The sequence below is a fragment of the Episyrphus balteatus genome, chromosome 3, assembly GCF_945859705.1.
Source record: "Episyrphus balteatus chromosome 3, idEpiBalt1.1, whole genome shotgun sequence".
Lineage (NCBI taxonomy): Eukaryota > Metazoa > Arthropoda > Insecta > Diptera > Syrphidae > Episyrphus > Episyrphus balteatus.
The window spans coordinates 54,363,579-54,387,738 of record NC_079136.1 but is presented as its reverse complement, the minus strand read 5'-3'; the positions used below and the strand labels follow the sequence as shown (position 1 = coordinate 54,387,738).

The window sequence follows — 24,160 nt, the reverse complement described above, 5'->3', positions numbered from 1 at the left end:
TGTCATATTTATTTAACTCATTACTTTGATTATTTTAAAGAAGTGATATAATAAATCAAATCAATTTAACAAAAACCCAGAAATTTGAATTGAATTAGATAAAACAGTTCTTTACACGCCATACGTCTTACAGACGTAGATGATCTTTCTAGGGTTAATAGTAAATATATTTCTATTTTTTTAGTAAAATATTTCTTTTTTAATTATAAAAAAAATCAGGTACAATCCGGTTTTACGACTTTTTTCAAAATTCCGAGAAAATCGCGTTTGAAAGTTGGGGTAAATTTTTTTTTCGAAAAATCCCCGAATCTTTGAACGCTCCTGGAAGCTAAACCGCTTGAGAGCAATTTTTGGGAGTGGTGCCAAATGATAGCTTGTGTCATAAGCCTACGCTTTGCACATTATCAGATTTTTAAAAAATCGCCTTCCATGTTAAACCGCCACATCATGCCTTTTTTTTCAGAATCGGGCTTAACTTTTTTTTTACCTTTAAGTTCTCCTGGTTTGAGAACGCGTGTGCCTACAGGGATGGAAGTTGTACCCAAATGTAGGTTAGAGTCCCCGCTACCTTTTGGCATCAAAAAAATTTTTCATTTTCATTTTTTTCAAAATTCCGAGATATAGGCGTTGCAAGGCTTTGATCTAGAGACAGGGGAGTGGTGCCATATGAAAGCTTATATTCTCAGCTACCCGAAAGTGGTATAATCCGGTTTTTCGATTTTTTTCAAAATTCCGAGAAAATCGTGTTTGAAAGTTGGGGTAAATTTTTTTTTTCGAAAAATCCCCGAATCTTTGAACGCTCCTGGAAGCTAAGCCGCTTGAGAGAAATTTTTGGGAGTGATGCCAAATGATAGCTTGTGTCATGGGCCTACGCTTTGCACATTGTCAGATTTTTAAAAAATCGCTTTGCATGTTAAACCGCCACATCATGCCTTTTTTTTCAGAATCGGGCTTAACTTTTTTTTACCTTTAAGTTCTCCTGGTTTGAGAACGCGTGTACCTACAGGGATGGAAGTTGTACCCAAATGTAGGTTAAAGTCCCCGCTACCTTTTGGCATCAAAAAAATTTTTTTCATTTTTTTCAAAATTCCGAGATATAGGCGTTGGAAGTTGGGGCGCTCACTTTCAGCTCAGCTCAAATGAGCTAAGCTATGGTACCTAGCTCAAATTTGAGCTGAGCTGTGAGCTGAGCTGAAATGTTAGCTTTTTGCAACCCTGGCAACTTGCCACATGTAACTTGCCACATGCAACTTGCCACACGCAATTTGCCACATGCAACTTGCCACGCGCAACTTGCCACATACAACTTGCCACATGCAACTTGCCACATGCAACTTGCCACATACAACTTGCCACATACAACTTGCCACATGCAACTTGCCACATGAAACATGTAACTTGCTACGTGTTGTGTGTTTTATGTTTGCCGTACTGTGGCGTACTGCATTTTTAAATACTAAAGTACTGCGTACTCTAAAGGTGAAACGACAGCCCTGCTACCCAGGGTGATCGCGTCATAATCCCTTTGACATTCTTGTCAAAAAGTAAATTTTCATACCCACCCTCCCATAAGAAGTATAACTTCAATAATAATAAGATAAACAGATATAAAAGCCAACTGTGGAAAATGGGAAAATTCATATGTGCATGCATCTGGGAAAATCTCTTTCTCAAAAGAAATATAAGTATCTCTCTGCTCGCTTTCTCAAGACCTCGACGAGAGTTGGGGTACAGTACACATACCTGGCGTGGTGCTTCAGATTCATAGCTTTCATCGCTGCTGGAAAACGAAGTAGACGACGAGTAACGCTTGTGCTGATGATGATGACGATGCTGTTTGCTGCTGTTGCTGCGAATTTTCTTTTTGTTGTGATTGTTACTGCTACTACTTCTGCTGATATCACATCTCTCGAATGCAAAACTTCTATTTGTCTGCAAACCTAACCCTAAACCAACGTTGTCGTCTCCAATGCCAGGGGTGGTATTGGTGGTGATGATGGTGGTGGTATTGGTAATTCTGTCACATCCGCTAGATGCGCCCCTTAACCTCACCACGCCACCTGGGGGTGGACTACAACAACGACGCTGTGGCAAACGACTTCTTCTTACTGGAATCCTGGAACGGAAAGAAGCTGATTTTCGCAATTGTGACATTTTGCTGTCATCTTTTAGCAGTTTTTGTGTTCTACGACAATGATATCGTCGTCGTCGTTGTACCGCACCGCACCGTTACAGTGGCAGTCTCACGCTAAAGCTTTATTACTTGTATTGCTTTTGAATTTGCTGAATAGCTGAAAAGATAAAAAAGGAATGAGTTTATTGCATATATTGTTACAAGGATATAAAAACTTTTAGAGAATTATGACAGAGTATATACTTGCGTCACTTTGTACAAATTTAGAAAGAGATAGACTGACTGAATAGAAAAGTTATTTGGTTATGCGTATAAGTTGGGTTTTGGATGCATGCATGCATCCCTTAAAGAGCGACTTATACATCCGACAAATGTGATTTCTATAGTGAAAGAGAAGCTTCCGTCAACCCTCGCCAACCTTCGATGATAAACAGCTTTAAATGCATTCGCACAGTAATCCTCTTAGCAGTTAACAATAATGACAGAGCGAGTGTGTGTTCAATTGAAATGACATAGATACCGTTTTGAAAGGGTTAAAATGCCATTAGCATACACACACGCAAGGATACGAGCGCTATTTTATTGAAAATGAATAAAGGATACGGTACGAAACATTTATAGGTATATAAAACAAATTGGTAATTAACTGCATTTTTGCATTTTCCGTTGCATTGGTCAAATAGGTCCTCAAACCATTCGTATTTTGAGAACAAACAGACTAAGTTGATGGGTTTTTTTTTTTTGGACTCAATGTGTTGTGTTCCTGGAAGCAAAATTCAAATGTCGGATTGAATCCCAATTCACAAAACTTGATGGAAAATTGTATTTTTAAATAAAAAAAAAAAAAAAAAAAAAAAAATGAAAAGAATTCTAAAAGGGTTATAACAAAAAAAAAAAAAAAAAAGTAAATTTTCACAATAAAAATAGAAATAAAATTTTAAATGTTCAAAATACAATGCACAATGAGAAAACAGGTTTTTTGAATGAACATTTGATATTCCATGGGATTATCATTTTATATTTATTGTGAATGGTGGGACAGTTATTGAAGCTCTGGTTCAGCTAAGTGCTATTGATTTTGCAAAACGTTTATTATTGTGTAGGAATTGTTTTTTACTTTTTTTTATTTTTTTTTTGTATTCTTTTGATGTTAAATAATGTAGGTTTAACCGATTAAAAGTTGTATAGTTACGATTTTACGAATAATAAAAAATGGAAATAAGCTTGAGTGATAAAAATATATGGTTTAATTAAAATATAGAAAAAAGAAGCTTTTGTTCTAGAGTATTATTTATATGAGGGGGAGATATTTGCAATTAACTTAAAAACCATTTAACTGATATAGTGGAAATGTAACAGATTGTTCAATTTTTAATAACTTTTTATTTTTATTGTTAAATAAAGTTCCATCAAGGTTTTCTATTAATTCTTATTCCTCTACTATAAGGTTTCCCATCATAAAGTATTAAATAAAAGAGTTTTATAATAAAATTAACCCATGGTCATTATTCGTCCCTGGAGCAACGCTTATTTACCTAATAAATATTTTAGCCTTTATGATGTCACAAAAAATATGATGTCAAAAAAATTGAAAATCGTAAGATCCTTTTTTTAAATATGAAGTTTTTTTTAAATTTAAATACAAAAAAAATATGATTTTATAAGACATCCTAGTTATTCATATAATTCTCATTTCAATGTTCAATATTCTGAATTAATACTTGTTGTTTAATCATTAATTCAAAAATCATATAAGAGGCAGAGCTTGATTCAAAACAAATCACTCTTGTTTGATATTTCATTGAGCAAAGGTTGCCTAGCGCTAACGTTCTCAAAAAAGTATCACACCAGGGGGAGTGGCTTTGATTGTAAGCCAACCTTTAATCGTTTAATTATTTTTTATTATTTACGACGTTTTCTTCAAAGCGCCTAAATATTTTACAAAAAGTAGTTCAACGCAGTTTATGGTTGCCAGCTCATTTCATTAAACGTAATTTAAATTACTCGATTATTTTATTAATAAAATTGTTTGTATATATATTTGAAAATACAACAAAACGTCTTTTCATTCATCTTTGTTGGTGATTCAATTTTCTTTTGTTTAATACCTTTGTTCGTTTATCTGTTCAACGTTTACTACGGTCTTCGGACAGTATAAGCGCCTCAGAATAAATAAACAAAGCTGCGATTTCTAGATTTGTGACAGATAATTTGAGAACTGTTACTACACAATAGTGTGTAGTCACACCCACAAACATCAAGGACGAAAACCTGGTCCTACAATTGGCGCCCAACGTGGGGGATCAGTTTCAAATATAAAATACAGTCCCAAAAGAACGAATAATGATTGATCTATAGTGTATGGTCTACTCAGTCTTCAAACCAGAGACGGTATATCCCGGGGAAGCATCACAACCTTTAAGGACTTTTTTATTATCAAAGGCATAAGGGCGGCTGAACTTTCAATCTCTGAAGAAGAAGCTGTGCATGAACCAGTAGCATTAGATAACCAAAAATCAGAACAAGCGTTGCTGGAAGAGAACTATTATTGCATCTTCTCCAAAACGCTTCGACAGTTGACACCGCCATTACTCTTGCTGATGGAGGAGCGTCTACAGAAGAATTTTATGTTTCGGGCACAAATATTATAATTGGCAATCGATTACGTCCAATTAAATTTATTATTCTTCCGAAAGCAACTGACAACAGAACTTTAATCGGAATTGACTTTCTTGAGCAAAATGGAATTGTCTTGGATCTAGGACAAAGAATGTGGTACTTTGCCGATCAGCCAGAGAAAACTTTTGATTTTTTGGACACAGCTCATACAAAGAGTTCATGTCACCTCAAAAGACATACAAGAAATCATTGAAACGTGGCAGTCCTCTGATAGAGCATTTTTATCTTGTCTGTGCAGATTTTGTCAACAAGAAGACTGATGACATCATCCGTGAAAAATGATTACTCTCCCAACTCCATTCAAAAGATTGTTGATGACTCTTTGAGAACCACCGATCTTAGTTCAGATCGGAAACCTGAAAACACAAAACCTGTTCCGAATTTGACGTCGAGTTCCGTTCCGATAAAGCCATTGAGTTGAACGAAATTGACTAGAAAAAAGAAGTTTAACCTCGCACTGTGTTTAATCCATTAGATGAACCAACGCCTTTCGCATCACATAGAATCCAAACGAATAACAGCAACCCGATAGATACGACACCTTATAGATTATCATCGACCAGAAGGGAACTACTAATAATCGAATTGGATAAGATGCTAAAGCAAAAGATAAGCTTAGAGTGTGATTCTAATTGGGCAGCTACCGTTGTGCTAGTTCCTAAAAAGACGGAGGTATTTGCGTTTGCATCAATTACTGACAATTGAACAGCGTCACAGTTCCGGATAGATATATTTAATCAAGGATCGATGACATACTTCACTCTTCTTCAAACAAATGATTTAAAAGTACTTTGGATTTACAATCTGGATACTATCAAATCGAAATAGCAGAAAAAGTCTGTGGAAAATGGCATTTATCTGACCATTTGAAATGTTTCGTTTCAAGCGGATGCCATTTGACGCTCCAGCCACTTTCTGAAGGATGATGGACACCATTTGAGCGGCCTAAGCTCTTCAAACTAAAATGCAATAGAAGGGAGTCAAAATTTTACTATCCATGGGTCAAATACCTTGGACATGTTTTTTCACTAACCATGGTATTAAAGTCGATTCAAAATGAAGTTTCCGCCTTCGAAAACCGTCCAAATTCTAAGAACTTTAAAAAAGTTCTTTCATTTTTGCAAACGTGTTCTTGTTACCAGAATTTCATGGAAAGTTTTCAAAAATATCAAAAATCAATAAGTGACCTAACTCAAAGAAACGCCTTGTAGAAATGGGACAAAGAAGAACAATCCTCATTTAATGCATTAAGAGCTGCTTAAAAGGGTTTTGTCCTCAAAGAAGCCTGCGATGGTCAGCCTTTCGTTTGAAGACAGATGCCAGCAATTACGATGTTGGGGTATTTGTAGTCCAGGGGGAGTCATATGATGAACATTCGATCGAATATGCTTTGAGACTCCTAACATCAGTTGAACCAAAAAAAAAGTAGCGCCATGAAGACACAACTCGCCATATTGGTATACCTTAACTATACGTCATGGTTGGATGGTCTTAGGTCCAAAAGATATGTTATCAACATAATTTCCCACTTTCTTAGCTAAGCTTCAAAAAACTAATCAGCCAAATTTATATCAAAAAGATATGTACGTGATAATCAAAAAATGTTGGGTCAACAGCATACCAAGTTGCTTCCAAAGATGACCTCACAATTCCATTGGGATGTTATTACTCATCAGGAATCACAAAATACACATAATCAGCAACGAGGCTAGATAAAGAATCAGCAAATGCAACCAGCAAAATCAATCACATATCCTGTCGCATCATCGGGACGATTTCAGCGACAGAGGGGGAGATTATAAGACATCCATTTACTAGTTATTCATATAATTCTCATTTCAATGTTCAATATTCTGAATTAATACTTGTTGTTTAATCATTAATTCAAAAATCATATAAAAGGCAGAGCTTGATTCAAAACAAATCACTCTTGTTTGATATTTCATTGAGCAAAGGTTGCCTAGCGCTAACGTTCTCAAAAAAGTATCACACCAGGGGGAGTGGCTTTGATTGTAAGCCAACCTTTAATCGTTTAATTATTTTTTATTATTTACGACGTTTTCTTCAAAGCGCCTAAATATTTTACAAAAAGTAGTTCAACGCAGTTTATGGTTGCCAGCTCATTTCATTAAACGTAATTTAAATTACTCGATTATTTTATTAATAAAATTGTTTGTATATATATTTGAAAATACAACAAAACGTCTTTTCATTCATCTTTGTTGGTGATTCAATTTTCTTTTGTTTAATACCTTTGTTCGTTTATCTGTTCAACGTTTACTACGGTCTTCGGACAGTATAAGCGCCTCAGAATAAATAAACAAAGCTGCGATTTCTAGATTTGTGACAGATAATTTGAGAACTGATACTACACAATAGTGTGTAGTCACACCCACACACATCAAGGACGAAAACCTGGTCCTACAATTTGACAAATAAAACCAAAGTTTCTTTTTTGTACAAAAAAATTTTAATTTTTTTTAAATTTTCATATAAGAGTAGAGTTTAAGTCGGGTATTGTGGTTTAGATGTTTCTTTTTGGAATATATAGAATCAAACGTATCGAAAATTTTTGAAGATGTGCAGAAGTATATTAGCTTCGTGTTTTGAATGTTTTGCAGATGTTTTTTTGTTTCTGAAAAAAGTTGAGTATTAAAATGTGTGCTGACCTCGAAAATGCCACATTTGGAAAGTGGAAGGTAATGTGGTACACATATGTCTGCTAATGTGGTATACTCTTCCTCAATATCAAATTATATATTTTATGAGTGTCTTCATTTTTGAAATAAGCAATAAAGATATTTTTATTTGTTTTTATTAACCCTCTGTCAGCACACGGGTGCGAATTTGGCAGGACAAAAATAAAAAAATTGCGATTTGTAAAAAAAGTGGTCACAAAAAAGTCTCTTTATAAGGGTGAAAATATTTTTTTTCGGAATTGTGAATACAATGTTCGAATTCCTGGGAATATTCTACATCAATTTCATACTTGATTCTCTATAAAATATTGTGACCGAAAAAAGTTCTAGCGACGTGAAAAAGTATAAACCAAATTCGCACCCTTGTGCCTATCACGCCACAAAAAAGAGGTGTGCCTACAGAGGGTTAAGAATGATTTAAAAACAATATAAGATTAAAAATAATTTGGGTTTTATAAAAATTTAAGATGAAATATTATTTTCATTGTTGGTATATTTTAATGGAGTTTACTATACTACATTAGAGCATGGTAGCAGAAACAATGATATTGTCCAAAAAATTAAAAAAAAATATATATTAAAAGTTAGATTGGAACCAAACTCATACCGAAATCACGTAAATCAATAACAAATTGATCTACTAAAATAATACATTTTTCTAAATATTGCTCATTTAACGCTTTGAAATGCAATTTGTAATGCCTCAAAAAAAAATTTCACGTAACCGTTTGTAAGGATTTATGATTTTTTTTTTAAAGTATGGAATATTTTCGTGTTTTTGAGTACGCATTTCTCGTTACACATAAGTTGTCACCTATTGCTTCAAAAGACGTGCTTGTACTATCGTTAGTTTCTTAAAAAACAATGTGTACCTACCACATTACCTGTACCACATTACCCGAACTTACTCTATATTAAAATTTAAAAAAAATTAAAAAATGATTTTTGGATTTTTGTAAAGTTCAAATTTTATTATTGATTTTTCCGTTTTAAAAGAAATTTACTGTTGAAAAAAAAAACAAATGATTTTTTTTAATTTAAATAATAGAGTTTAATAAGAGAGTTATATAATAATATAGAGTTATTTTAATAATAGAGTTTTTAGGGAATCAATAAAAACACTAACACTTTTTTTCCTAGATGTGTCAAGTTTTTAGAAAGTGCCTGATCTAATCATTCACTCACATATAATTTTTTCTGTAAACAATCTATTGACATCATTTTATTTATAAAGAATTTAAAAAAAAAAAGGTTTTGAAAAAAATTTATTTTTAGTATAAAAAAAACAAAACGGCAACACCGGCAATTTTTTAACCCATTAGATTAAAGTATTTTTCATTACCGACCGACGTTTAAGAGCAGAAATTATCAAAATTGGATCTGTAATTTGCTTTACTTGCCCCGGCACTAAAACATAATAAAACGAAAACAATGCAAAAAAAAAAAACAAATTTCTTGTTTTTTTTTCAACAAAAAATCGGTAATTTTTTAAATAAATTGATCAAAACTTTTTAATTATCTTTATGCTGGTAGAAAATAACGTTTGAGCAGAATAAATAGCAATATAAACAAGAAAAATCACTTTAAACCGAGCAAAATGCTTAATATGATTGAAAATCAGGTCCGAAATAGGGGGAAACAGTCAACAGCGAACATGTCTCAAAAATTTTTTTAAAAAACTTGCACAGTGCAATTAATAACTTGTGCTAATTTTAAATAACAAACAAAATCAGTTCCTACCATATTTCTAGTCCCCCATCCAGACAACTTTCCTGAACTTGAGATATGTCAATTTAATTTGCAGCAATTTTTCAAATGGCAAAAATAAATTAAACCTTTTTGCAGGAAACAAACTATTTTTCAAGTGTAGGCGTTGTGCATGGCACACTTTTTCCATTCAAGAAGAAGAAGAGAAAGAGTTTTAATTTTCTAGCACGCTCCATTTGAGATTTCATTGAGTTCATTTTCATATTCAGGAGAAAAAAAAAACGTGATTACAATGACGGCGCGCAATTCCATTCCAGGACAGAATTGAAAAGTGAAATCTTTAAATGAAGGTACACACGAATGCCATGGATATTAATTGAGCGCACGCATACTCTCGTATAATTTGTCATAGTTATGAAAAAAAAAATTTTTCAACTCGAATATTATGGATAAATAAGAGTACCTATGTATTGTTAACGGATGGATGCAGTTGTCATAAAATAACAACAGCAACAAACATTTTTTTATTTGAAAAAAAAAAATTTTTGAATGGAACTTGGCATCATTAAAATTGCAGGCATCAGTTCTGTTGCACATTCCTTGTTTAGTTCGTGTCATATTGTTAAGATGTTGCACGTACATAAAAACGAGTATGTCAAAGTTCATTTGCTAAGAGATGTTGATTTTTTTTAGCACAAGCACATTGAAGTAGGTCGCAATCTGTGAATCCTTTACGTTTTGTTTGTTTCTTTTTAAAGATGAAAAGTGTTTTTGATATAATCAATCCAATGGGGAATATTTTTGTACACCTTCATTTTTGGATTGATTTCAGGGTATTTTCGGCAGATCGAATCCTCAAAGCAAATTCACCAACAGAATCGTTAACTAAAAGATTCTCATTTTATGACACCGCCACTATTTTAGACAAGAAGAATTTAATTTTTACACTGAAAAAAAAAAACAAATTTTGATTTTTAAGATGTTGGTACTTTGAAAAAAGTTTTTTTTTCGTGTACTGAAAAAGAAATCACTTTAGAACATTTTATATTTATTGTTACTTTTGAAAAATGTTTGGATATATTTTACTAAGCATGTAGCTTTTCTAGGTCCTTATATGGCAAACCAAAATGATGATTTTTACACTTGAAATAATATTTGTATTTTGTGGTTTTTAAGGTAAAATGTGAACAAAAGCTTCCCAACAGGAATGTTATATGGACTTCATTCAATCAAGTAAAAATTTTAAGTCAAATAAATAACATTTGAGGCGCAATGCAAATACCAGTGGATCTAAATTATAAATTTAAAAAAAGGTCACTGTGGTGTATGAGTACTTTTTTTTTTGGTTTAGTGAATAAAAACTAATTCTTCTAAAATTTTTAAAATAAGCGTAGGATAGCTAAAATAAAAATTATGCTATCCTGGTCTAACCTTGGGCAAACAAACCACGGTTTTAAACTAACAATTTTCTTCATAGGAACAAAAATCATAATTTTTTCGGTTTCTGATATGAAAAAAAGTTTTTTGTTGTAGGTATATTTTGAAAAAATTGTGGAATAAGGAAAAACAAAAGTTAGGCTTTCCTGGACTAACGTTGATCAGATGAACCATAGTGCAAAATCAACAATTTTTGAATAAAAAAAAAATTATTTTTTGGTGATTTTTGGGGTGAAAAAAAAAATCCGTTATAATTTTAGAACTAAGGGTGGGCTAGCGAAAAAAAATCTTGAGCTATCCTGGGCTAACCTTAGACAAACGAACCAGACAGGTTTGAAAAAAAAAAAAAACTAGCATGAGGTGCCAACTTTACATAGCCCAAGAAGTTCATAATAGAGCTGGAAAAAATCTGAACGACATCGCCATGAGTTGTCTCTTTCAATAGTCGACTTATGTCTCCCAACGTTATAAAAAAAATTTCTAAATTCTTCATCAAAAGTGTGAAAATTTAAACTGATTCCACACTCATTTAATATATCCTTGGAATGTTGACTATTTTCCCTCGAATGTAAATTTGTCATTTCAAAACCAGGAATAGAATTTCCATGTCCATCAACTCATTGCATGCTATGTGGCTCTAACTCCACATTATTTGATTTAGGTCATCTGCCCTATGAAGCCCCCAAGCGATTTGGTTACAACCAAACCACATTTCTCTCGCTCCAAGTCTATATACAAAAACTTGGTGTAACTCGTTGTTTCTTGGATTCTAAATCAGACCGTGTATATGCAGCATTCAAAGTTGTCTCTTGGTCCGGCGGCGTGGTTGTGGCAATAAACTTTACAACTCAGTTGTTGATGTTTCAGTTTTTCGTTTCCATTTTTTTTTTTTCGTCCTTTTTTTTTTTGAGTTATTTTCTTGTGGGAGGACCTTCGTTAGACGACGTGACCACGGGATAGAAAAAGGACTAAGGGACATTTATAGTCAAAACAAAAAGGACTCAAATGAAATATTTCTATTTTATTTTTGTTTTATATTTTTTTTAATTTTATATTCGCGCGCCAGTAAAAATAAATTAAATTACAACTTTGTTGAATATGGATGGTAGAGTGATGTACTGAGTGCAATATAGCACTCCTGCACCACAGTGTCGGTGTGGTTTTACTGTTTTGTCATTGTCAGGGTAACGAGGGACTTCTCTCATCTCCCCGCTACTCCGGCACAAAACCAAGTCGTCTTCATCCTCTAGTCGTTTTCGTCCTCGTCCAAAACCAACCAAATGCAAATACCCGCAACTACTATATCTGTGTAGGGCTCTGGGGTAAAATCTCGTATTTATTTTTCGTTTGTTTCAAAACCAGAATCTATCTGCTTGGGGGTTCGGGGAACGGAAGAGGTACGAGTATGTACGCAAAATACATGCAATTGCAATACAAGTTTAAATGAATTCATAAAGAACTATATGGAGACACAATGGTTTGTGTACCACCGGCATCCCAAAAGCAGAGAGATAGAGAGGCGTACACTCGGAGGCACCACCAACGCCGCCGTCGACTGGCAACAAGGACAAAGTACCTATACTCTCATTCTCGTATACATGAGGAAAAAGGACTTTTTAAAAGGGTTTTCCACTTCAGAGTGACATTGATATTTATAATATTAAATTCAGCGACAACGAAACAAAAATATTTACAAAATATACGAACCGGACAGATTTTCTGAAAATGACGGCTGTATAGCTTTTGTATCTGAAATTCCATTTGAGAATATAAAAATTGTTGTTTTTTCTAAAAAAAAAAAAAAAAATAAAAGCTACGTAAATATACGAGTGAATAATAAATAGGTGATGATTTAACAGTGAGGTGCAAAAAAAAAAGTTATCAATTTATTCATTCTCAAAAACATTGGGATCGGGTCAAAATTCTGGCTTCAAAATTCTGCTTTTTTAACGAAAATTCTGTTTTTCAAAATTCTGCTTTTTTTCTATTCTGCTTTTCAAAATTCTTCTTTTTAAAATTCTGCCAATTCTGTTTTTTTTTTATAGCATATGCGCTGACTAAAGAAAAATACACCACATTAATGTAATTCAACATTGGTACTTTCCTAAATTTTTTTGTTTAAGTGTCGCAAATATTTTTTAAAATGCATAGACTGACTTTCTTTCAAATAAAATCTATAAGTTATTGGAACCGATGTTGTTTGATACAAAATATTCCTTTTCTTATTCAAATTTTTGAATATTCATCTTTATTTGATAAATTAAAAAAATTTTGAATTATTTTCGGAAATGTTTAGTATTAAAAACCTTTTCTTAGTATTTTCAAATTTATTCATTTATAAAACAAAAATTAATATGCATTCAAAGAATGACAAATTATGTAGGTAAGTTATCAAATAAGTAGATAATTTTTCAAGAAGATGATTTTACAGAATTTTGCTAAAAATTTAAAAAAGGGTTTGGAAAATGTTAAAAAGCGCTCGCTTTTTTGCAGAGTTTTGAAAAGTTACGTCTAGTTACTGTACTAATCCAGTAACTAGACATTATTATCTTTCAATTAAGCCATCGAAACCTTAAACAATAATTTAATGGAATATTTTTTACGAATTTTTTAATATTATGTTATTAGAGTAACGCTGGGTTCGAAAGATTGAAAAAAAAGAAAAAATTTAAAAAATTTTCAAAAATATTTGGGTTTTTTTCTAACACATAAATCTTCATTAATATGCAAAAAAAAGGTCTACAATTCAATAATTTTCAATTTTTTTTTTTTTTTTTTTTTTTGAAAAATGAAACTTTCGAAAATATGACGCTGATTTTTTTTGAAATTTTGGGTTTTTAGGTGTTAAATAATAACACAAGAATTTGTTAGGTGATTTTAGTTGAATTTAGGGCGGTTTTATTTACTATTGATCAACGAACTCATTTTAAATGAAGTTGTCTCATCTAAATCAGAAGTCGCAAACTGGAATTTGGTTCAAAAAACCATTCATATGCATTATGCTATGCGTTATGATTGTGGGATGATCAAAAAAATTTTGTTCCAATATATTTGAGAAAAAAAATAATTCATTTTGAAAAATAAAGTAAATATATTTAGGATGATAATATGTATATATCTACCGTTTTGAAATTACGGATAAGTAGTTTTGTTAAAGACAAAAAAAAAAAAACAGTGTTGTAACTCGACGTCAAAAGTAATACAAAAAAAAGAGTGTGTGTACATGTACACGCGACTGAAGTTATACTTCTCATTCAGTAAATGTAAATGAATTTCATTTGACATTTTTAATTTCTATTATTAAATTAATTAATCCACACTTCGTTTTTTTACATTTTTATCAAGTGAACAATAAATTAATTCTTTCATCCTCCTTGCGTCCATGTAGTTTTCAATTTATTCTGTGAAATTTACTCATGTTGTGCGGTTCAAAACGTACTGTATATGGTTAACGAAAGTAAATGAATTGCGCATAAAATGTGCGATATGGTCATTTTATGAGAATTGTGTGTGCTTCAGCACTAGTAGTAGCAAAATGGAACTTGCAGGGTTGCTACAAAGCTTAAAAGTTAGCTGAACTCAGCTCACAGCTCAGCTCAAATTTTGAGCTATGTACCATAGCTCAGCTCATTTGAGCTGAGCTGAAAGTGAGCTGAGCTGAAGGTTGAGCTGAGCTGTTGGGTGAGCTGAGCTGTTGGGTGAGCTAAGGTAAAGTGAGCTGAGCTGAGCTGTGATGGGTGAGAGGATACATTGATTTTTATTTGGAAAGTATAATGAAATATGAAGATATTTTAAACTTTTATAAAACACCATAGCTTAAGATGTTTGGTTCTAGTAGTTATTAATGGAATTATTTTAACACATGGATATTTTTATTAATAAAACAGATAATTTTTCATGATCTTTTCTCTTGGTTTTTTTAATAGTTAATATATTTCTATTTTTTTAGTAAAATGTTTAATTTTTTATCATAAAAAAAAAATCCGGTACATCCGGTTTTTGACTTTTTTCAAAATTCCGAGAAAATCGCGTTTGAAAGTTGGGGCAAATTTTTTTTTTTCGAAAAATCCCCCAATCTTTGAACGCTCCTGGAAGCTAAACCGCTTGAGAGCAATTTTTGGGAGTGATGCCAAATGATAGCTTGTGTCATGGGCCTACGATTTGCACATTGTCAGATTTTTAAAAAATCGCCTTCCATGTTAAACCGCCACATCATGATTATTTTTTCAGAATCGTGCCTATTTTTTTTTTTACTTTTAAGTTCTCCTGGTTTGAGAACGCGTGGACCTACAGGGATGGGAGTTGTACCCAAATGTTGGTTAGAGTCCCCGCTACCTTTTGGCATCAAAAATTTTATTTTCATTTTCTTCAAAATTCCGCGATATAGGCGTTGAAACGCTTTGATCTAGAGACAGGGGAGTGGTGCCATATGAAAGCTTATATTCTCAGCTACCCGATAGTGGTATAATCCGGTTTTTCGATTTTTTTCAAAATTCCGAGAAAATCGTGTTTGAAAGTTGGGGTAAAATTTTTTTTCGAAAAATCCCCGAATCTTTGAACGCTCCTGGAAGCTAAACCGCTTGAGAGCAATTTTTGAGAGTGATGCCAAATGATAGCTTGTGTCATGGGCCTACGCTTTGCACATTTTCAGATTTTTAAAAAATCGCCTTCCATGTTAAACCGCCACATCATGCCTATTTTTTCAGAATCGTGCCTATTTTTTTTTTTACTTTTAAGTTCTCCCGGTTTGAGAACGCGTGGGCCTACAGGCATGAGAGTTGTACTCAAATGTAGGTTAGAGTCCCCGCTACCTTTTGGCATCAAAAAATTTTTTTTTCATTTTCTTCAAAATTCCGAGATATAGGCGTTGGAAGTTGGGGCGCCCACTTTCAGCTCAGCTCAAATGAGCTAAGCTATGGTACCTAGGGAGCTGAGCTAAAATGTGAGCTTTTTGCAACCCTGGCAACTTGCCACATGGAAATTACAACATGCAACTTGCCACATGCAACTTGCCACACGCAACTTGCCACATACAACTTGCCACATGCAACTTGTCACATGCAACTTGAAACATACAACTTGCCACATGCAACTTGCCACATGAAACATGTTTGCCGTACTGCGGCGTACTGCATTTTTTAATACTAAAGTACTGCCGACTCTAAAGGTGAAACGACAGCCCTGCTACCCAGGGTGATCGCGTCATAATCCCTTTGACATTCTTGTCAAAAAGTAAATTTTCATAACCACCCTCCCATAAGAAGTATAACTTCAAAAAGTTTTTGACCTGTTAATATTTAAGTATATCAAAAACGAGATGTACAAGTGAAATTTTGACATCGGATTCGAACTCAGCAATCAGCTCAAAACTACAGCTCAGAACTACAAAATTAAAAAGAACGATTTTGAAAATATGTTTTCTGAAAATGCATCTGCATTTGCATACTCTTGTTTTGGGGCTCAATATAATTTATTTGAAAAACGAATTTTTTTTTTTTTTTAAGTAAAAGTTCGAAAGCCCATCGCAGTTTTTTTTGGATTTTTCAAGTCGAGTCTTGTTGCTTTTAATAATGTTAAATTGACTTCTATTTGTTTTGTGTTTTGAACTTTTAATCTTTTTAATCTAAAAAAAAAAAACATTTCCACAGCACTGTCCAAATTGAATATACGAGTTTATTCGATGATAGTGTAGAGAGCTTATAATATGGAAAATAGGCAGAGATGGAAAATATTTTGACATGGGTTCGAGTTCGAGTGCAAATGTTTCAATAGATACAAAGGTACCTACATATGAGTTGGTATTTATTTATTTGGTAATTTTCTTTTTTTGTTCGAATACACACGCCAGGGCTTTACTAAGTGCTAGGAAGCAATTTCGTAATTTGCAGTTGGTTTTTTTTTTGTTGTTGTTGTAAAGTTAGCAATTTTAAACTAGATACATGAGCTGCTGGAGGTTGGCCAAAATGGAAATTTAAATCGGTTAACCAACTATTAGTGAGGTTATATAGGTCCTGTAATTAGGTTCTATTTAAAAACGAATTCCATTGTGTCTGATCCGCATTGACCACCGCAACCGAATTCGAGAGAGGTGGTTATCTGATGGGTATTTAATCACACAACTGAAATTAAAATCTATCGTTTTTGATATATACTATTTTTGATTCTGTCAATGTAATTTAAAAAAAAAAAATGCCTGCAGATTTAGGTAAACTAAAAATAGTCAAGTTTGCGGTTCTCTATAAACTTCATATCGCATTTCACACCTTGAAACTATCTTAAACCGTCTTAAAGGCGTCTTGATAACTATAAATTCTATTCATGTGGAGAATGTTTCAATTATTATTTATCGTTGCGAGAAAACCCGCAAAACAAAGCTTCCACTGTGTTGTAGTTAATTTGTCAAAATAATTTTGAGTGCATGTGAGCTTGAGAGATCTACCTACTATAAATGTTAGGCACCTCTCACAACGCACATCCATCTCTAAATCCGCCCTGCAGTTGGTATTGTATCTTAGTTAGGTAATCAGAGAGTATCATGATTATGACGTGATACCATGCTCCCATCCATTCAGAATTTGTCATGTCAGAATATACATTTCGAGAGAGAGTATACGGAGTATAAGGCGGATTATATTGAGTGCCAGGATATTAAAGGATCCAGAGCTCCAGACTCCCCAAAGCCTGCGATAATGGTACTGGGTGATGGTGCTTCAATGCTTGTGCTGCTGCAATAGCAAATATTGTGTGTTGTATTCATAATATTTGACAAACGTGTGTGTGGTTGAATATGAGGAAATTTAATTAGAATGACAGCCTGGATTTAGTGGTATCAAGCTGGTATATTCAAAGGTGTAGGTGTGTTTATATATGCTTTGTATTTTAGTATACAATTCGTTAACTGGAAATTAAATTACACGTAACCTGTATAATGGCAGGCATATTTGCTGATGTGTGGATTATCCTTTCAGTGCAGAGATGCAAATTGAATTCAAGCCTTTTAACATCAGGCGGCGACATCTTGTTTAATTGATGTAAGCTCTTAATTCTATGTTATATTTCCAAATTCTTAATAATATTGAAATATTAATGATTACTATCGATTTTAGAAATTAACAAAAAATATTTTAAAATAAAAAAATATTATCACAAGCAAACATTTCAAATTATGTTCAATTGATAAAGGATGCATAAAATATAATCGAAAAATCTGACGGTCATATATTGCAATCATATTCAAAAAAAGGGTTTGGGGTCAAAATTCTGCCGGGTCAAAATTCTGCTTTCAAAATTCTGCTTTACAAAATTCTGCTTTCAAAATTCTGCATTTCAAAATTCTGTTTCTCAAAATTCTGCAAGAAATTAAAAAAGGGTTTGCGCGCTTTTTAACATTTTCCAAGCCATTTTCCATTTTCCATTTTTTAAATTTGTGCAAAATTCTGTAAAATCATCTTCTTGAAAAATGATCTGCTTATTTGATTACTTAGCTAAGAAAAGGTTTTTAATACTAAATATTTCCGAAAATAACACGGTGTAACTCTCAAAATATACGCGGGTGGAGACCTATCAGGTTTTGTAAAGCTAGTCACACTGATTACGAAACGGTATTTGAAAATCCCCTAACACCCCCAAAATCTGGAGTTACGGGCAAAAAACGGTTTTTTGGACCTTCACCCATTGAAAAAATTCTAGCTTCGTCAATTTTTTACCTATTTTCGATTTTTTTACAGTTTCTGATAGAAGATAAATATACCTTTTGAACAATGTATAAAACATGTAACTCGATAAAACGACTTAGAATTTATAAGCTGTCAAATTCAAAAATTACATTTTTTTCGTCATTTGCCCAACTTCGGCATCAATTTAAAGTATATGTTTTCAAAACAACATACTATTTAAAAAATATATTCTAAAACTATATCTATTTCCCAATCAATCGACTGATTTTTTATGAAAATCACTTCAAAATTGGCTTAGAAAAAAAAATTTTCGATTTCAACCCAGATACAGAAATTCGAACTTTTAGGTATAGAACAAAAAATGTTGTTTCGGCACGTAGTAGGATAGTAGGATTTGATAACGGGTTTTTGTAGAAAAGCTCAATACAAACATTTTTTTCTTTGAGAGGGGGGTCTATCTCTAACCGTTTAGGTGGGAGGGGCATTTTTCTAAAAAAAAATTATCAAAATAAAAAAAAACTATTAAAAAACAACGGCAACACTTACAGTAATAAATGATACCATTTCCGAAAAACAAAACTGTACATTTAATTAAAATTTTTAAATCAATATATTATAACGAATAGTTTTTGAAATAAAATAGGCGACAAAATTTTTTTAAAACTCATTTTATACTATTTTTGTCCAGACTGTGAATTTTAGTAAAAAAAATTACTCACACAGAAAACTGTCTCAATTCCTTATCGAACAGTGAAAACTATTATGTTTCTATGTCTTCTAGTTTATGGGAAAATTGAAAAATAAAAACAAAAAATATTTTGAAAAAAGAAAAATCTGATAAAATAATTTTTGAAAATTGACGGAGCTAGAATTTTTTCAATGGGTGAAGGTTCCAATAAGTTATAGATTTTATTTGAAAGAAAGTCAGTCTACGCATTTTAAAAAATATTTGCGACACTTAAACAAAAAAATTTAGGAAAGTACAGGCAGAATTTTTTTTGTTCAAGTATAATGCTGGCAGAATTTTGAAAACCAGAATTTTAAAAAGCAGAATTTTGAAAAACAGAATTTTCGTTAAAAAAGCAGAATTTTGACCCGATCCCCCAAAAAAGACATCCAATCGGGTTTTATGTTTAACATATTTTCCAGCATAGTATTCAAGACGTTATTTTGAAATATAGCTCAGTTACTGCCATTAATTTTGAAATTAGTATTATATTCATTGATCATTGGAAGGGAAAATTTTAAAAGCCTTTTTTTAAAGTCGAAAACAAATAAAAATATAAATATTTACTAGACTATATTGGATAGATTTAATCGCAGGCTTTGAGCGCGGGACCAAATCAAGAAATTTCGTACTGAAAAAACCTCACACCACCCATTCGGGTGGTTCGCTTAACGTGTATGTATATTAGGGTGTGTCAAAATGCAAAAGTATGGAATTTTCAAATGTAATAGCTTTTAAAAGTAGCATTGCTTATCAAAATTTAATCCTGCGTTTACAATTTTCATTTTAATTAATATCTTTGGCTCGCTCAAAATATAGGAAGAAATCGAAGAAATTTGGATTTTTAGAGATTTTTGAAATATATGTTTGGACACAAAAACAAATATATTTAATATTTTTAGGCTTTCACTTGAAAGATTATTCCAAGAAAAAACTTTTAAGCTTATATTTGTTGGAATTGAACACTTAGTAAAGAAGCTGCGAAAAATAAGCGAAAGAAAAAAAAATCATTGTTTCATATAAAATCGCTTTTTTCTTAACAACTTCAACCGATTTGAGCAAGCCAAAGAAGAACGGTATTATAATTTTTTTTTACATATTATGAAACCTTAGACCCTAATAAAACTTTTAACCACTGTTACATTGCAAAATTAGAGTACTTTTTTTCTGCCATACAAAAGTGACACACCCTAATGTATATGGTATGACTGTACATAGCTTCCACGGATCGAGACGAGCGAGAAGAAAACACTTGTGGGAAATTGTTTACCGACACCAGTCACCAGTAAGGGAAGTACTCTAATCTCAGTTTTAATTTTGAAAAGGTTGTCTTTAAAAAATTGCTACTTTTTTTGTAGGTTTCGTACAGATATGGATGAACCATATTTTTAAAGTTGAAATGATAAGCTTTCCAATTATAGAAAATTTATTATGAGTTGTCAAATAAAAAAATTGACCAAATCGAGATAAAAGAAAAAAAGTTTTTTTTTTATTTTTTTGATGAAAGTTGATTGCATAAAAAAAATCCAGCGTTTTTTTAGAAGTCTTACAAACATAATAGAGGTGAATATTGAAAGTTTAGCAACCCTATGGTTTGATCATTGTACTGTCAATTTTTGTTTCCTGAAAAATGTTAACCAGGGGTAAAAGAACAATATTTTTTGAGACTTGTGTCTTATCAAAATATTTTTTGTATTGCTTTTGTTATATGTACATATGTATGTTTGATTTTCGATGACTTATTGCAACTATATTGCAACCACTTGCTAGGTTACTAAAAGTTTTAATAAAGGTAAATGGGTTCTAAGTTTTAATTTTGTTTACTTTATCAGGATTATTATACATAAGCATATATTGTTATTTATTTCAAATTTGATGACTCTGGCAACCCTATGAATTCACTTATGTTACTTTTCTCATATAAATTTTATAATTTTTTATTTTTAACATTACAACTCTTGCATCCTCTTATGGTTTTACTTATATTGCCCTTCAACTTTATAATAGCGATGGGAAAAATCAGCCAGCTTAAACCGGTTTCGGTTTTTTTGCTTCGGTTAACCGTTTTTTTCGATTTTTTTCCTCGCGGTTTGAACCGGTTTTTACAAAAAAAAAACCGAAAAACCGAAAAAACCGGCTGAAAATAACGTCCAACAAAAATTAAGATCCGACGAGACAAAAAACTAAAAACCCTCAAAACATACAGTCACTCTCTTCACTTACCATATAATTATAAATTTTCATTCATATTCAGCTTAAAAAATTCCTCAAAACTCCTACTAAGAGTGAGTAAAGAACTCTTATAGCAAAATCAAACTAAAAAAAGCTTTGCTCAGGGATTTTTTCCGAAAATATTTTTTTTTCTTGACAAATTAGGTTAATTTTTTTTTTTTTACAATCAAATCAAGCAAAAACCAAAAACCGGTTTATTGGCCCGGTTTAAAACCGGCCGTTTTAACCGAAAGGAAAAAAACCGAAAACCGGTTTTTGTACTAACAACTGCCATCCCTACTTTATAATTTACTAATGGTCTTTCAATTTTGTTACTAATCGGGTTTAAAAACCTGGCAACCCTTAGTTCATTTTTCAATTTTTCATATCAGATTTGCAATTAAACTAAGATCTTTATATTATTTTTGTAAATAGATAGTGTGAATTATAAAAATAAAAAAATAAATTAATAAGATCTTATTTGAGTCTTTCAATTTATTTACTCCTTCACTTACTTTTTCACTCAATATCCTAACTCATTTCATCCAATCACTCACGCCCAGAGTGAAACTGAAATGGAAAGAGTTAAAGTTTTTCCGAAATGAAAAATAAGTATGGTTACAAAATTACCCAGGAACTAAGGACTATCACATCACATTTAACATCTTCTTGTGCCTGAGGATGTTGTGGAAATTTGCCGTTTGTTACTTGGACAAAGTGGTTCATATCCGATGTATATTATAAAAAAAAATATAATAAACATCTACTATGTGTACAGTTGCCACTCATACTCAATATCAACACTCACGTACACACAGACAAGAGGTCCTTTCATTTTTATATATATTTTTTTATTTTTTTGTTCATTCTTCCGAACAATTGTCTTCCATTTTTTCTCTCGAGGACTAAAAGTTATTTATTTATCAAAAAGCTTGTTGGTAGGGTACTATATCATAGATTCGATGCCAAATGGGTCGAATAGGTCATCATCATCATCATCATCATGTGAACCCGAAACGTAGCCTCAATGGTATCTAATTTTTTTTTTTTTTTGTTCTTCTCAAACTCGATGGTTCCAGAAATAACTCTGTGTATGCAAGAGATAGAAACATGGAGAGCTTAACCCTAACCCTAAATCGCATCACCATCATCATCATTATCATCATCATGCCAAAGGATATGGTGTGCTTAACTCAGACATCTTCTCTTGTGGAAATCCTCTATGAAGAATGGCTGAGATTTCGTCCCTCTCTGTGAGATCAGATCGTCCTTATAATTTTTTTTTTTTTTTTTTTGTATTACCAATTGACATCTTTGCCTAAGGGGGTTATAGTGGGTGGTTGTAGAAGAGCTTTAGGTTTCACCTACGTTTTGGAGTCAAAGATTCCTTTGCAGGAATATAAAAAAAAAACTGAAAAAAATATGTAATCAGATGAAATTCGATTCGAGTATAGGAAGTCGGTGTTAGAGTTCTATAGGGCTCTATATGGTGAGTTGGTGTTCTGTTTTTGACAGTTCAGGGCTGAAGGCACAAAAAGGCTTAGTGTTACATGAATGGATTTGGGTGATGTGTGTGTGGTACATGAGCTTCATTGAAATAATATGCGCGCAACTCCAACGATTGTGGGTGATGATGATGACGATGGTAAAAGGCGTTCAAACATTGAATTATGGGTGGATTCTGATTAAATTTGAGATTGAATTTTCCGAGATGTTGCCTTTTTGTAACCAATGCAAAATTAAATCTAAAAAAAGTGACTGTTATATACGCTAGATTGAGTGATAAACTCTCAATAATCAGTCATAACCGCTTGATTTATCCATGAATATAATTCTAGTTGTCTAAGAATAAATAAATACAAATAGCAGTTAAAGCTTAACCTAATAACGTGCTCATCTGTTCCATTATAACTTCTAAATTATTTGTTAGAATTTGGCAAATGAGGTATCGTTATAAGCATCTTGGTCAGCTCCTGGATATTAGCTATGACATGTTTCGATAGATCGAATATGGTGTCTCCTGGAGATATATGGAGTTATGTCCTAAATATAGAATTAATTTTTTTTAACGATGCTAATAACAAAAACGATGATTATAGCAAAACTAAATCGAAAAAAATGACTGTTATACGTCAGATTGAGTGATAAAGTCTCAATAATCAGTTAAAACGACTTGATTTATCCATACGCTCATCTGTTTCATTATAACTTCTAAATTATTTGTTATTATTTGGAAAATGAGATATCGTTATAAGTATCTTGGTCAGCTCTTGGATATAAGCCATGATATGTAACGATGAAGTGAATATGGCGTCTCCTGGAGTCATATGGAGTTATGTCCCAAAGCTTATGACGATATTAAACAATAAAATTAATTTTTTTTTTTCTGTTCTAATTTAAAGCTCGTAACTTTCTAGAAATCATAAGGTATTTTGCTTGAAGTATAATGCTAAAACCTTTTTAGATCCTTTTTGGAGAATATTGTACGGATTAATAAAATCACATTAAAGTTAATTGTGCTTACTTAAAAAAGTGTATAATGTTTGTCCAGGATATACCGTTTTAAATTTGTACTTCAGAAACCCGCAATGTTGACCTAAAAGACTGAACGATATAACCAGATTATGTTTCTCAAATTGACCGTTATGAATGTTTGAAACTTAATTAAGCTCTAACCTACATATATCTCGTATATACACTCATTCTTTAGCTTAGTTTAAATCGAATATCTCTGACAAAATCGTACTATACTCTCTTGCATAGTACATATATTTCCCATTCAAAATCCATAGTTTATTAGCGAATTCATGGCAAATCCGGGTAATTTAACCACTTTCGACCGTCGACAACGACGGTAGCCAGCCGACGGTATAATATCCTGTGACCACGG

General features: G+C 32.3%; 1 protein-coding gene across 1 annotated transcript in view; it reads right to left on the bottom strand.

The window, feature by feature from the left end:
* Positions 1-24,160, bottom strand: part of LOC129915572 (uncharacterized) — a 199,605-nt gene that overhangs the window by 158,872 nt on the left and 16,573 nt on the right. Inside the window, exon 2 of the mRNA XM_055995180.1 lies at positions 1,744-2,291. Coding sequence (XP_055851155.1) covers positions 1,744-2,154 — 411 coding nt within the window. The 5' untranslated portion in view covers positions 2,155-2,291. The remainder of the gene's footprint in view (positions 1-1,743; positions 2,292-24,160) is intronic.